This window comes from Lipophrys pholis, assembly GCF_963383615.2.
Source record: "Lipophrys pholis genome assembly, chromosome: 1".
Lineage (NCBI taxonomy): Eukaryota > Metazoa > Chordata > Actinopteri > Blenniiformes > Blenniidae > Lipophrys > Lipophrys pholis.
The window spans coordinates 20,896,116-20,911,588 of NC_137635.1; the positions used below are offsets into that span (position 1 = coordinate 20,896,116).

General features: G+C 42.4%; 1 protein-coding gene across 1 annotated transcript; it reads left to right on the forward strand.

Moving 5' to 3' along the window:
• Positions 1 to 3,633: 3,633 nt before the first annotated feature.
• brsk1a (BR serine/threonine kinase 1a) lies at positions 3,634 to 15,268 on the forward strand (the record flags this gene model as incomplete). The annotated part of the gene is made up of 19 exons (XM_080482652.1): positions 3,634 to 3,718; positions 4,666 to 4,760; positions 4,975 to 5,060; positions 5,352 to 5,492; positions 5,682 to 5,798; positions 6,025 to 6,058; positions 6,479 to 6,547; positions 6,697 to 6,843; positions 7,516 to 7,547; positions 7,673 to 7,837; positions 9,307 to 9,404; positions 10,181 to 10,331; positions 10,463 to 10,523; positions 11,710 to 11,986; positions 12,211 to 12,259; positions 12,375 to 12,498; positions 12,838 to 13,048; positions 13,466 to 13,555; positions 14,337 to 15,268. 19 exons carry the CDS (start codon positions 3,634 to 3,636, stop codon positions 14,546 to 14,548), a joined length of 2,244 nt encoding a protein of 747 aa, XP_080338778.1. The 3' UTR covers positions 14,549 to 15,268.
• Between the last annotated feature and the right edge of the window lie 205 nt (positions 15,269 to 15,473).

Below are 15,473 nucleotides of genomic sequence, written 5' to 3' on the forward strand. Positions count from 1 at the left end.
GTATGTCTCATTTCTTAATAAATCCCAATTCAATCCTTTTTTCTACACATATACAGTATATCAGCAAATTGTCGTCTGAATGGGCTGTTAATATCCGTCGGCTGACCGGGAATAAGTACCCAGGTTGAGTAGTAACTCTTAATAGAATTAAGTGGTGCTTGTTAATCTCTGCTTAATCCTCACATTAGTACCTACAGCGAGCGGTCTGAAGTCAATTTTCCAGTCTAAATTTCAGCAGTGAGTTGGAGGTGGGATCGAGGAAATGCAAGATTCAAGTCTGTTTTTCAAATATTCAAACAATCAAGATGAGCTATTTAGTAATAGTAGTAATATTTATTACAAAGTAATATTCTTGTTGCCAGTTTTTTTGACGTTGAACTTTGTTCTGTCCTTCAAATGTTGATATTGGCCGATGAGTTTCCATCTTTTCATCTCCCCGAGCTCTATCTTTTAAAGTGTAACAGGATTCTTATTTATTTTTATTTATTTATTTATTTTTTAACAATGTGTCTTGAATGTGAACTACTTTGTTATTTTCTCCCAAGGTAAACAAATTATCCCAGAGGGGTGTGCTATCCATGGCCCTGCCGTCTGTTTTTCAACCTCCAGCTCCTCTCACCACAAATCAGACAGGGGTGGGATGAATAGAGTTCCCTTTCTATTCCTGCATCATGGTTGGAGACAAATCCTTCCGGCTGCATGAAAATCAACCAGCTCGGCGCAGATGAAGATGGGCTTTGGGGAATTATCCACCCACACACAACGTTTCAAACTGAGATTTTAGAGATTTTTCAAGGCACTTTACAGATGATACATTCAAATGTCCTACTTAGCCTTTTCATAAAGCTGTCATCGCCGCGTGATTCACTGGGATCAGCTACCAACACTTGTCTGCTTTCTCTCCAGATAAGGTGGTTTGATGGGTCGCCTCTTTTTAGGACGATCTGCTCACTATAATGTGTTTTGTGAATTTGGATTGAAGCAAAGTTTCAATATATACTGTAAAACATAGGTGTTTGAACGCCCCCCCCCCCCCCCCACACACACACACACACGCACACAAAACAAGGTCTGTCACTTGACTAAATAGCATATTGCCCCTGTATCGTTTACAATACGATTTAAATAGTAATTGTGTTCTATAAAGGCACCTGAGAATAAAGATCCACCACAGAGAGATAGACAGTCACACACATCTACTTTCACATCTGCACATAATTATAGGGTGGCCTATTAACCTCACACATATTTTTAGAGGGAACTGGAGTACCTGGATAAGATTCATGCATAGACAAGGAGAACATGGAAACTCCAGAGAAGAGGCCCATCCCACACTAGAACCCAATACCTTCTTGTTATGGTGTGAGAGTGCTCGCAATTAAACCACCACGTGACCCTGAAACATGTATTGTGATTCCATTTTTGCAATGTATTTGTGCTAAATCTGCACTATTATACTGATCGGTGCATTTTTAATGAGGCAACAAAGTGTGTCAACAGGTTGCAACATGCACAATACCAAGAGCAAACTCTTCAGTGACAACAACCCATCAGCTAATATTTCCAAAATAATGACAAGTTTTCTGAATCAGTTTCAATGAAATTCAATTCAATGAAATTCAATTCAATTCAATTCAATTCAATTCAATTCAATTCATTTCATTTCATTTCATTTCATTTCAATTCAACTTTATTTATATAGCGCCACATACAACACAGTCATTTCTGAGTGCTTTTAACAGAGAGAAACCGAGCAAATTCAACATGCTTCAACATGAGTAGTAAATAAAACACACCATAACAAGATTTTTTTTTTTACAGAGGAAGAGGTAATTCAATTTGTGTGCTCGTATAATAATTGTACTGCCACTTAGGGATATTTAGGATATTCCAATTGTATTCATATGTCAATACAATTTAAACAAGACATCAAGTAAAGTCAGTTCAAAGGCTAAATAAAAGTTATGTTCTCCGTCAGGGCTGTTTTTCTATAAAAGCTATATATACGTATAAAATATACGTGTATATATATTTTTATTATTTTGGGGGATTCTTTGTGGGTTACAAAAGTTGCAGACACCCGAGCTGGGTGTCAGTGAGGAGAAGTAAATGCCCCCTGCGGGACAGCAATATCCCGGGGGATGGACCAGCAGCGTCCCGTCCTCCTCCGGCGGGGTTTCCCGGTGTCAACTCACCCGAACGCCGCTCATATCTCGGCTGCAGCCCGCGGACCCGGTGTCACTCTGTGGCCGGTGCTGAGGCGAATGCAGAGAAAAGCGTATTTTGAGGAAGATGATAATGATGATGATGATGGTGATGAGGAGGAGGGAGGAGGAGGAGGAGGAGGAGGAGGAGGAGGAGGGCGGGGGAGCAGAGAGGATGGAGAGGCAGTGAGACCCGGATGCTGATGCGAGTGAGGCGAAGGAAGGAAGAGGAGAGAGGAAAATATCGATTTACGGCAAGAAAAACCGAAGGGAGGATAATACGAGGGGCCTTTACCCTGCGTGAACCGCAGTCAGGGGAGAGGACAGGGGGAAGCGACGCGCTCCATCGCTGCATTTTTCTGCACCTGTGTGAGGGAGGAGGAGGAGGAGGAGGAGGAGGAAGAGGAGGAGGACACGCCAAAGGAGAGAGCGGAGGAGAAGATGCTGTGAGCCGCTACTTGCAGGGATGTAGAGAGGCAGAGAGACGAGGAGGAGAGACAGGGAGGAGGGGGGAGGAGGAGGACTACGCTACGCTGCGAGGGGGAGCAAGAAGAGAAGGGGGAAATAATAATAATAATAATAATAATAATAATTATAAAGATGGTTGTTTGGCGAGGGAATTGCGCTTCTTCACTGGGGAATATTGCGAGAACGCGGCGGCCGTCCGATGAATGCGAGCGTTTGGCGATGCCGAGAAACTTCAGGCGGTGTCGGTGTTTTTGACAGGCGGCCGTCGGTCGAGGCGGTGAAGCTAACGCTAGCCTCGCTGCTGTGTGGGAGAGCGGCGGCGGCGGCGGCGGCGGCCGCGGCGGCGGGGCTGAAATAGCATGTTGCACCTGTAAAATAGGCCCCGACACAGATAACAACACTTTGTTTTCTATTTACTCAACGCGACGGACGTTTGCCTGCCACGCGCGGCCTGCAAGTGACATAAACCCCTCGCTCGTCTTGACGCTCTCTATCGCGGTTATTTTTTTCCCTGTTAACCGTCATATGTAGTTAAAGTGCAAGTTATACAAATAAGCTAATGTACATAGGAGGAAAATAAAATGTCATTGTCATGTTTATCTGTAGGGTAGAGGTCGATATCTAACACAGCCGAGCAGCTCACTGTCATCTCAGTCTCTCTGGTTGAATCTACAAATAATAGCAAGCTGTTCTGTTAAAAAAATAAAAATAATCATGTTTATTGTGCTTCACATAACAAACAATATATAGATCGTCATCTGTCACCCAGGTGTTGTAGATCAGCAACAGTGTGACCTGTCACAAGTAACTTCAGGGGTGGCAACAAGGCAGTCCTTCTCAGTCCCGCATCCTCTTGTATCCCACATCAACATCTGTATAAGCTGTACAATATCACAGTACTTGCAATAATCAACCGTGTAGTCGTAGTAATAATTGTGTATTAGCCTCCAGTGAGAGCAGTATGAGTAAGGAACTGTCTCTGAGTCAGTCAGCTCAATATGTTGGGCCCTACCGACTGGAAAAGACTCTGGGAAAGGGGCAGACAGGTGAGTACATCCAACATTAAGTCGTTTCTCTCTGATCAGTCACTGGCTTTCTGTTCTCCTCTCGATTTGTCGTAAGGATCTTTACATTTCTTGTAATAACATAATCTTTGTTGCATCAGTTAAGTCAGCTAAACATTTGTTTGGCGAGTGATCGTATTGATTAACGTTATTATTTCTTTCTGTTTCTTCCACAATAACATTGATGAGTTAATGTCAATCACAGAAGATACAGCAGCATGAGTGAAATAGGTGGAATTTTTATAAGTAATGACTGGTGCTTTAAGCCTTTCATATATAGACAGTGATTTGTGTTGAATCTTTGCTTTGGATTATCATCTCTCAGTCCACATTATTACACAGTGTCACCTGATTGACCTGATAAAATATAAAATAAAGATTGTGACACCTTATTTAATCGCAGCACCAATAAACAAGTGACAATACACACAATATGGACATGTTTAGCAATCTTTATTGCATATAACAGAGTATATTGAAGGACAGTAGTACTGAGCAGTGTATAAGATGTGTCAATACGATTTTAAATCCTTTTACAGAAATCCACAGAAAGTTATAGCTCTTTTGTTAAGCTATTAATCATTAGATATATGCAGTTTTAGTGTGATCTACCTTCTTTCACACAGATTTTAAGATCTATACTTGGTAGATATTGGTGTTTTTGTTGCTTTTGTGAAATATCCCTAGCTTTAAATTGTTCTACTTTCAAGTACTTTAGTGAGTGCCCAATGGGGTTAACTTCAAAACATACTTGTTTTTCTTGTGGACTATCTTGGATTAATGGGCAAGGTCCACCCACCTCAGCCTTTAATATCTTGTGGGAAACACAGTGCGTAGAGATAAAAAAAAACAAAAACAGTAGATGATGGCTCATTTGGATTTGTCATCCATGCCTGTCTGTTGTCTTTTTCCCCCCCTCCATCTGTCAGGGCTTGTCAAACTGGGGGTCCATTGCATTACGGGTCAGAAGGTAGCGATCAAAATAGTCAACAGAGAGAAGCTGTCTGAGTCAGTGCTGATGAAGGTACGGTATGACGCTGACGAGGTTGCTCACTGTGACGATAATGACGCTAATTCTGTTTATGATGCGTTGTGCAGCTATACACATACAACGTCCTATCCTCTATATTTAATCTTCTTTAATCATTCAGCTGTGTTCACGTGCTTTGAAAACAAACACTCTAATTTAGTACCCTGATCTTTTTCTGTCTCTTTTAAATCAACTTCTCTCCGGCCAGGTTGAGAGGGAGATTGCCATTCTGAAACTGATCGAGCATCCGCATGTGTTGAAGCTGCATGATGTTTACGAGAATAACAAATACCTGTGAGTTGCTTCTGCATTCAAGGGGAGCCTTGCCCTCTGTTCTCATGCTGTCTATATGCTTTATTGCAACTGACTGGTCTTTCAACTTGCAATGACTAAATAATACTCGCGGAGCTGTAACAGTTTAACAGTCTGTCCTTGTTTATGCACTTTCTTATACCAATATAAATTTTTTTTGATCTGTCCTGGGGAGGAATACTTTTAATGCTGTCAGAAAATCATTCTTAATTCTGCTCTTAAAAATCCTTGAAATTTAGAGCGTCCTCATCATGTTTGTCCGGTTGGTGACAGGTACCTGGTGTTGGAGCACGTGTCCGGGGGGGAGCTGTTCGACTACCTGGTGAAGAAGGGCCGGCTCACCCCAAAAGAGGCCAGGAAGTTTTTCAGGCAGATCATCTCTGCTTTGGATTTCTGCCACAGTCATTCCATTTGGTAAGTTTTTCCACACCACAGTACTTCACGGGGTCACATGTGAAATGACAGTCTGGATACCTTGGCAGACTTATCGAGCACTCTCTGAATAATGATAACTGAACAGCAGTTTGAGGGACAAACAAAATGTGTGTTCATTCTGCAGAGCCAGTCAAACTAACGTTGTATTTGTTTTTTGTTTTTTTGCAGTCACAGAGACTTGAAGCCTGAAAACTTGCTCCTGGATGAAAAGAACAACATCCGTATCGCTGACTTTGGAATGGCCTCCCTGCAGGTGGGAGACAGTCTGTTAGAAACCAGCTGCGGGTGAGTACCAACTGTGTGTGACGCTTGAAATAATGTGTGCAAGCCTAACACCAAATCATTTTGTATATATTACAACCACTTGCTGTTTAAATCTATACATTTTATGATCTACTAGTAGATATAGAAGTTTAATACGGAGTGATAAATGTTATGTTTTGTTATAACTGTGCTACTGTAACTTTGTTGTATGGTAATTTCCTGAAACACTTTTCTATTTTTATTTTAGATCACCACATTATGCTTGCCCTGAAGTCATACGGGTAGGCGCCCTGCTCATAACTATTATCATTTGTACTAATAATTTTCTTATGGCGCAGGAGAGAAACTATAACTTTTTTCAGAACCCTAAAAATATAATTAAAGAAATTCATTCTGGATGTAGAATCTGGCATTTGTGTTGGTTTTATTTGAGCTTAGGAGTGAATCTTTAGGGCACTCAAAAGATTATCCAGTCCTATCAATGAAAATATGGTTTCACTGTGATTTGGACTGAGATTGACTAAGTGCTGGATTAAGACAGATTAAAGCATTTGTTTTGACATAGATACTGTCAGTATACAGTCTTGGATGAACGGTAAACCATCTGAAACTTTCTCAATGAGTGTTTCCAGTTAGTGAGAGTCACATGTGCATCCCAAACATCGGTGGTGAATGAATTCATAGGAATTTGTCTTTGGCAGGGTGAGAAATATGATGGGCGAAGAGCAGATGTGTGGAGTTGCGGGGTCATCCTGTTTGCCCTACTGGTGGTAAGTCTTACATTCGTGTTTTCCCCGGGCAGTCTGGTCGCTTCATAAAGTTATTGTTGTTTTTGTTTTAGTGCTCGCAAAGCTTACCTCCCAGGTTTGCTCTGCTTCGTCCCATCTGTGTGTTCTCTCCTTTCCCTCCACCCCCGCAGGGTGCCCTGCCTTTTGACCATGACAATTTACGCCAGCTCCTGGAAAAGGTAAAGAGTGGAGTGTTCCACATGCCCCACTTCATCCCGCCGGACTGCCAGTCCCTGCTCAAGGGCATGATCGAGGTCAACCCAGAAAAGAGGCTCACGGTACGAGACTGCTCACACTGTTATGCTGACAGCATCCTAAAATATTTGAGTCAGACCTATGCCTACATTAAAATCATCCTGGACGGCCTTCCAGTCATTGTTCTTGACATGTGATGGAGCAGAATCGCCCTATTAGACCCCTTGCCTTTGCTTTAAACCATGTAAGGGCTGCTTTGGTCAATTTGTAACCAAGCACATCATCAAGGACTTATAAAAATCACTGGAGCTGCCTAAAAGAAAAGGAATAACCGATAATTTATACATTTCTGGGATATTAACTCGTGGGCTTTCTGTGACCTGCTGGTCGTCATTTGCTCATGTCTGCTTAGCACATGTGCATTGAAGAAGTTTACATCGCATGTGTTTCAGGTGCCAGAATTTCATGGCTTTTACATTGAAATGTGCTGTGAGAAAAACTCGCATTTGGAGTATTGTTGACGTGACATATTTGAGACTGTTCACCTCAACATAACACCTAGTGTTTCAGAAGCTTTTCTTTTTTTTAAAATATGCAGACAGTTTGACTGACAGTATTGAGTACTCATGAGTTTTGCAAATGTAAAAATAAAAAAAAAGTGGTGTAAAGTATTTACACTGCACAGCTCTGTGGCCATCTGGCTGTTAACAGACTGTCGGAGCTAATGGTCCCATCTGCCCTGTCACCCTTTACAGTTAGAGGCCATCCAGAAACATGCCTGGTATCTGTGAGTATACCTTTGTTTTATTTTATTTTTTTTCATACTGGAGTTCTTATACTGATGTTGCATCATATTTACCCCTGCATGTTACATCTGTGTCTTTCCTGTACATTTCCTTGTGCGGCTCCTAGGGGTGGTCGTAATGAGCCGTGCCCTGAGCAGCCTCCTCCCAGGAGAGTGTGCGTGAGTCGAATCTTGTCCCTGACTGAGCTGGACCCAGATGTGCTGGACAGCATGTACTCGCTGGGGTGTTTCAGAGACCGAGTCAAACTCACGCGTGATTTGCAGTGTGAAGAGTGAGTACATTTGAAATGTGAACGTCATGCAGCGAAAGACGTTGATTTTTAAAAAAAATTTAAATCACGATGACTGTAGTAATAAATAAAGCACTTCTTAATTATTGACAATCCAAATTGCACAAAGAAAGTGTTGGAGTATTGGATCGTGCTCAAGATTTACTTTTACTCTGGTTACTCAGTCATATACTTAATGTCTTTGAACGTCTCATTATTATTATTGACCCTGAGTATTGTGGATAGACAGATTGAGTGCTGTCTGGACGTTAAGAGAGGAAATAGTTTATTCTCACGTGAAACGCCCGCCTTGAGTCAACCAATCTCGCCACACTGCAGGTTTAAAGATCGCAAATTGTAAATAGAAAATGACAGTTAAGTGAGGCTTTCACATCTGGACATTCTAGCAGATATCGACACAGTAATGCAGACGGCTTCAATGAAAATGACGACTATAAATTTGTATGAATAATAAAAGGAAAACAATTTGAATTTTTTTACAAAGAGTTGTTATTAAGAGTGCTACACATTGTAGAGTGTTGCAGATGGAAATGAGCTACGGCTAAAATCTGGTACGCAGCATCTTTTCCTCAAGATGAATGTCTTTGTAAATGGTCCCTGAAAAAATAAACAAAAATTAAAAAAAAAAATGTGAATAAGTTTTGTACTGTGAAAATATGCGTAATGCTGTATTCAGTCTGAATTCAGAGGAGCCACTGAAGGAATATACAGTCGAATGGAATTTAGCATGAGAGGATGTGCGTATAGCTGACAGTTACATGCAGCTGGTTTTGCTACACTCAATATATTAAACATCTGTCAACATATAGATCTAGAAATCATGTACATACGTATGTCTGTACAGATTTTTAACATCGGAAAAGTGATCATATTTAATAACTTCTCATTATCTTGCTGTTTTCTCCAATGATAACTGAACTGCAAACATATCTGATTTTGTGTAAATCATGAAAATATGTTGTATGACACTCTCAACTTCTTAAATCAGCATAATTACTAATGTATGTTCACGCTTTGCCTTCGAAAGTCATGTTTCAGGCTTTTTCTACAACCCCGTGTCTGAAAAAAAACATTGCATTGTGGCCAGTCGTACTTAAATGTGTATGAGATGTGTCAACAACATTTTATGTCCTTTTACAAAGGTATCTTCCATTTAGAAACATGTTGAAAGTATACATTATGATATATACAAGTTTTGGTTTTAGACTTTTCACCACACATTTTATGACGCATAAATGGCACATCATGGTGTTTAATGACTTTTTTCATTTTAGTTAAAAATTGACGGCCTTATAAAAAACAAAAACATCCTTGAGTTTGTACGTTTTCACTTTCAACCACTACATTGAGCCCCATATTCAGGAATATAGCCCTGGCTTGTGCTGATTTGATTCTTTTCAAACAAACCTTAAATAATTCAATGACTTTTTTTCTTATTTACTGCCTTCCAGAGAAAACCAGGAGAAGATGATCTATTATCTGTTGCTGGACAGGAAGGAGCGCTACCCCAGCTATGAGGATGAGGATTTGCCTCCACGCAATGACGTAGGTCAGTCATTAGGGGGCAGGAGGGATCCGCTCAAGGAAGGAACCTGATTTTACTCAACCTAATTTTCTAAGAAGCAGATGGACCAGTCAGTGAGTCCTGGTGCCATAACATTTCAAACAGTATGCTTTAAACATCCCAATCGTTCACTTCAAATACCATACGCTGATGAGTATTAGTATTAAGTGAAAAGCGATTAAGACAGAGTTTCTGGCTTGACTTAGATGCTTAAAATGATTTTGTTAAATCCTTAATTCTAAGAAATATTCAATTTTAGTATGCTTTCCACAAATTATGTTATTTTCTTTTACAACACCCGTAAGAGACTTGACTGGACATCTGCAAGAGGGAACTGGGAGAGGGCAGCCATTCTGACTGTGCAAATGAAGCTAAGTTTATCACAGTCACAGATGGTGCAATGAGTGAAAGGCCTGTGGAAAAACTGCTGTCATCATGATCTTTTTTTTCCCCCTTTTCTCTGCAAAGTGCTGCAGAAAATAAATGCATAGTAAAGATCGCTTATACTAACTACTGGTGCCCTGTGTCAAACATAAAAATGTAATGCAGCAAGGTTTATTCTGAATGTTAGCATTATGAGAAATGATGTAATTACACTCTCTGCAGTTACGTGGACCGTAAGTAATCCAATTATCTGATAAAAAATCACATCATGCAAACACATTGAAGTGAGTATTTAAACATGACTCCTTTCTTTCTTTTTTCATTTTCATTGTATTAATGCATGGTGAAATCTTTTTAAGCTGCTAAAATCCCTGCAGATCCTCCTCGAAAGCGTGTTGACTCTCCGATGCTGACGCGTCACGGCCGCTGCCGCCCTGAGAGGAAAAGTCTGGAGGTACTGAGCGTTACTGAACAGGGGTCTCCTACTCCGCCTCGAAGGGCCCTGGACACGGCTGCACACAGCCAGAGGTACGGTGTGTTTTCCGTGCACATATATACGGTACACATACAGTCTAAACACTGCATATAGAGAACACAGTAATACACAGATTCTTGTTGGTTTCACTTTCTGAAGTTTAACCTTTGGTGTCTTTTGTCAGGTCTCGCTCAGTAAGCGGAGCATCAACTGGTCTCTCCTCCAGCCCACTCAGCAGCCCCAGGGTAAGGGGTCTGTTAGCCAGTTTTAAGCGACTGTACATACTGATGCTGCTCTTTTTCTTTTTTTCAACCGGATTCAAACAGCCAGTGTAAATATATATAAAAATGTCCAACAGTTCTTATTTTCATCATTTTGCTTTCTTCGGTTGTTACGAGCGTTTCAAATCTTTATGCCGTAGTGTTTCTTTCCATTATGAAAATATCAATATTCTGTGATCTCTGTTGCATTTGTTGTTTCATGTCGCCTATCCCTGCTGTAGAATTTTACTGTCACTTTACTCAGGCCCCCCAAAAAATATCCATTTACCAATTTCCTCTGTCGTTTTGACACATCGCAACAGCAAAGCTGTCAACTGAAATCTTTCACACAACTAGTGTTCATATTCCTTGTGTCTTCATGTCCCTTCTCTTTCTATAATCCAGCTAAATAGACTATAGATTAGATCATAGAGCTTAGGCATGTTTTCGAAATGGCCCTTGAAAGGTTAAATAATTAGGCCTCAATTGGCAGCAGTTTCTGTACTGTTACACCTTCACTGCCTCTATTGTCTGTCACCGCATTCTTAACATTGTCACCACCACAACTGTCACAAATTCTTTACTTGCATAAGAAATAAAGAGCTTTTATAAAAGGCTCAAAGGGCCCATCAGACGAGGTTTGAATAGTGGAATTGCATTCAACACTTTCACAATTCACAAGTTGCACTCTTCTGTCATTTAGCATGATATTCATTTCCATCCTTTCTCCATTTTCCATCCCTTCTCTTTCTTGTTTTCCATACCCCCCCCCCCCCCCCCTCCCCACAAACCTGCCCCCCCCCCCCTCCCACTCCAGTCCTATCAGAGCCCCGTCTTCACTTTCAGCCAATCAGACGTCACCTCCGCCACCGCTTCCCCCCTCACAAAGGAGTCCAAACAGGGAAGCGCCACCACTCCTCGCTCAACACGGGCTCATGACAAGCCCAAAGCTCCCCCTAACCCAAAGACCCAGACCCTGCCCACCAAGGGACCCGCCGACCGACCCCATCTGCAGCCCATCAAATCCCTGCCTCTGCACAACCCATCCTCTCGCTCGCCCTCCCCTTCCCCGCTCCTGTCACCCATCCCCCGTTTCTTCTTTCCTTCGTCCTCTGTCCTAAAGTCAGTGACTAAGAGCTTCTACCCAAACTCTGCCCACTCTGTGCCGCAGGTCACTCCCCAGGGCTCTCCGTTGCCCACACCCTTGGGCACCCCTGTCCACCACCCTCACCATCCCTCCTCTACCCCGCCCTCCTCTTCCTCGTCCTCGTCCTCATCTCGGGCGGAGGGAGGGGGAGGGGTGGGCTCGCTGTCGCTGACCCCGCCCTCCAGCCCAGGAGGGGGAAGCGGCATGGCAGCCAGCAGCTCTGCCCACTGGAGGACTCGACTCAATTCTTTTAAGAACAACCTGCTGGGCTCACCGCGTTTCCACCGTCGTAAATTGCAAGGTGCGTTTACACAGTCGTTACGTGTGTGTTGGGATTATGCCACGTTTCCACTGCTTCGGTGCAACTGGTGAACATCATCAAAAGGTGTCTACTAACACTTTTAGAGCAGATTTTCTTCTTGGATCACAAAAGCCACACTTGTGACATTCTCATTTATTCTTTGAAAATAACTTAACTATTATTGCTCACAAACATACATTTTAACAGTGATTTGTCTCCCTTAGTTCCTACATCAGAAGATATGTCCAGTCTAACACCAGAATCCAGCCCTGAGTAAGTCACACACATTGAGATGAATGAGTTTCTCGAACAGTGTTTTATTAGTTTTGGAATAAAGTGGCTCTCTGTAACTGGTGTACCCTGAATAAACATTTTGTCCTACAACTAGGTTGGCTAAAAAGTCATGGTTTGGGAACTTCATCGGCTTGGAGAAAGAGGAGCAGATCTTTGTGGTGATCAGAGACAAACCCCTGAGTTCTGTCAAAGCTGACATTGTCCACGCTTTTCTGTCTGTGAGTATATCTCACGTGGTCTGTCTCTCATGTCTCCTTCACAGCTGGTTCGCAGAAAGCATGTCTCTCACTATCACAGCTATAAGCAACTCACTCTCGCACTGTACCGCACTTCATTTCTTTCATTATTTCAGTTTTTCTGGGTTTAATCTTCATTTGACTTTGTTCACGCACGTCACCTAGAAGGATCACTTTTGCTTTCACCAATGGCTCACTCTGTCTCTCTTCCTCTCTTCACCCTCACCCTTTGTCTTCCTATACTCACGTTGGTCCCCATACCTCTCCTGCCTCGTAAGTCTGTCGGTCTCTCTGCTTCTTCTCTGTCTTCCCACCACACAGATCCCGTCTCTCAGTCACAGCGTCCTCTCCCAGACCAGCTTCCGGGCCGAGTACAAGTCCTCCGGCGGCCCCTCCGTCTTCCAGAAGCCCGTCAAGTTTCAGGTGGACATTGCCTTTTCCGAGGGCGAGAGGGAACGGGACAGGGAGAGGACGGAGAGGGAGGGGAGGAGGGAGACAGGAATCTACAGCGTGACATTCACTCTCATATCAGGCAAGTGTGGTGAAGGTGAAGCCCTTCTGCATTGTGAACTTCATTTTTTAATATGTCAGATATTTACATTTCAGAAACAGTTCTTATGTCTAAAATGTCTAAAAATGATTCATGTAACTGATCATTCGCTCACATGTGGAGTTATACAACTCAGTTGCAACAGTCATGGCCACCGTGAAACTATACTTCACATTATTCTAGTTATACGTTGCAAATAGTTCTGGATGAGGGATCGATCCATTGCTTCTTGTACACGCCCCTTGAACTGTGAGTGTGTGTGTGTGTGTGTGTGTGTGTGTGTGTGTGTGTGTGTGTGTGTGTGTGTGTGTGTGTGTGTGTGTGTGTGTGTGTGTGTGTGTGTGTGTGTGTGTGTGTGTGTGTGTGTGTGTGTGTGTGTGTGCTGTGCCACATCTCCAGGTCCGAGTCGCAGGTTCAGACGAGTGGTGGAAACAATTCAAGCTCAACTTCTCAGCTCCCATGATCAGCCATTGGTGCAAGCCCTATCTGGTAAGGCTGCCTCAACACACCACTCTTCACAAGAGATCGGATTTTAACATTAGAACAAATGACTGTGTAGATATATACTACTCACAAAAAGTTTGGGGTTTCTGGCTTTCGGGTGAAATTTGTTGAAAATGTAAAAAGTTCACGTTACAGAGATATTATATCATGAATGTAGACCATTTAAGTTGGAGCATGCAGTTGTGATTTCTTCTTCTCAAACAATTTACTGAAACAAGTCAACAACAGCGTACCACAACAACAAAAAATGGAGATTCCGCCGTAAGTTGTCATGTGACCTTGAGCCTCCACTACAGTTTGACAGCGACGTCGCCTGCTGTTCACAAGTGGTCTTATTGTCTGCTGAGGGATGGCATCACTTTTTTGAGGTCATTGAGGTTCTGGACACAGAGTTACCAGACGACTGAGCTTGTCCCAGAGGTTTTCTTTGGGATTCATGCCTGGAGAAAGTGCAGATCGCACATTGAGAGAAGGTCACATTAAGTTCACCTGTAAAAGTTGCAGTGCATTTTAGGTTCAAGTTGAAATTTCACCCAAATCCCGAATTTCACTAACCTATTGTCAGTAGTTTATTCAGAGACATTTAGATTGTTGTGTGTTTACCTGGTTATTAATATTTTTTTCATCAATGTCATTGAAGGCAAGCTAGTGTAATCTCATACAGATTAAATCTGAAAGAATACTAAGAATAAAATCACATGTGGATGAGTCAGTTGTGACAGTAGCGCGTATACCTCGACAGTGACTTGGCCCGTTTCTTCAACAGATCCCTTCCCAGACGAGAAGAACGGACGACCCCACGGGACACCCACCCGCCAAAACTCGAGGCGCTCCGAGGGTGGGGGTGACAGGTGTGAGTGGGGCGACCGAGCAGATGGCGGAGGCATAGGAGGCAGCGGGGGAGTTCTGCAGCGCAGAGGCTCAGCGAAAGAGAGAACCCGACTGCTCTCCTCCAATGGAACCCAATCCCAACCGTAGGATAGAAAGCGAGGCCATGCAGCAGGATGCCTGAAACACGCCAGAAAGAAGACAGCATAACTTCATCTCCAAGTATCCCTGCAGGCCATGAGCTACTCCTATTGTTCCTTGACTACGTTAACTGAGGTGCTTGAACATAGCAAGGATTGAACCTTTTCTCCCATCATGCAGGTTTTTTTTCGTTGTTTTTTTTCCCCCCCAACTTAACATTCTCCTAATTTTTTGGGGACCTTTGGGATTCTTACCCTTAAATGAGAAAGAAGTGTTAAGTAACCACCCTTTAAAGAGAAAAAAAAAAAAAAAGTCATGTGAATGAGCAGTCTGGCATCCTACATAGATACAGCTTCACAGATCAAACTAGGAATTTTGAAGTGCTAATGTGCATGCCAGTTAGAAAATCAGCCTGCTAAAGGATGCCGACATGATCAGTTAGGCTAGTCTATCATATCATTGTAATACAGTATTTGACACCAAAAAGAAGAAACGGTCTTGTGATATTCCTCAAGATTTCTCTTTAAATTAAACCAGTGCGTTCATATCACCCTCAAGCAACACGCAATGACCGATCCATAATGAAATAAATACCAATGCATCTCAGCAGAGGAACCCTAAAGAGTTAGCAGCCTGCTGAAAGGTCCTGATTTTATCCTCCTGGAATTCCAGCAGTGTCTTCTCCTGAGGTAAAGAAAACCAACAAAGTAAGCTACGTAAGTGAATGTGAAAAAAAAAAAGATATTTTTTTATTTAGTTTTTAATTTGTGATTGTGTGTTTCTTTCGAGGAGGTCAGTAGCACAGTGGTGGCAGTAAAGGCAGCAGCTGAAACACTTTGTGCTGCTGGACAGGAGAAGCTGACCCGTCGTTCATTTCAAGTTAAATGTTTGGATTATTTTGTTTTTCGTTTTGAACTCAGAGACAATGTGAAAC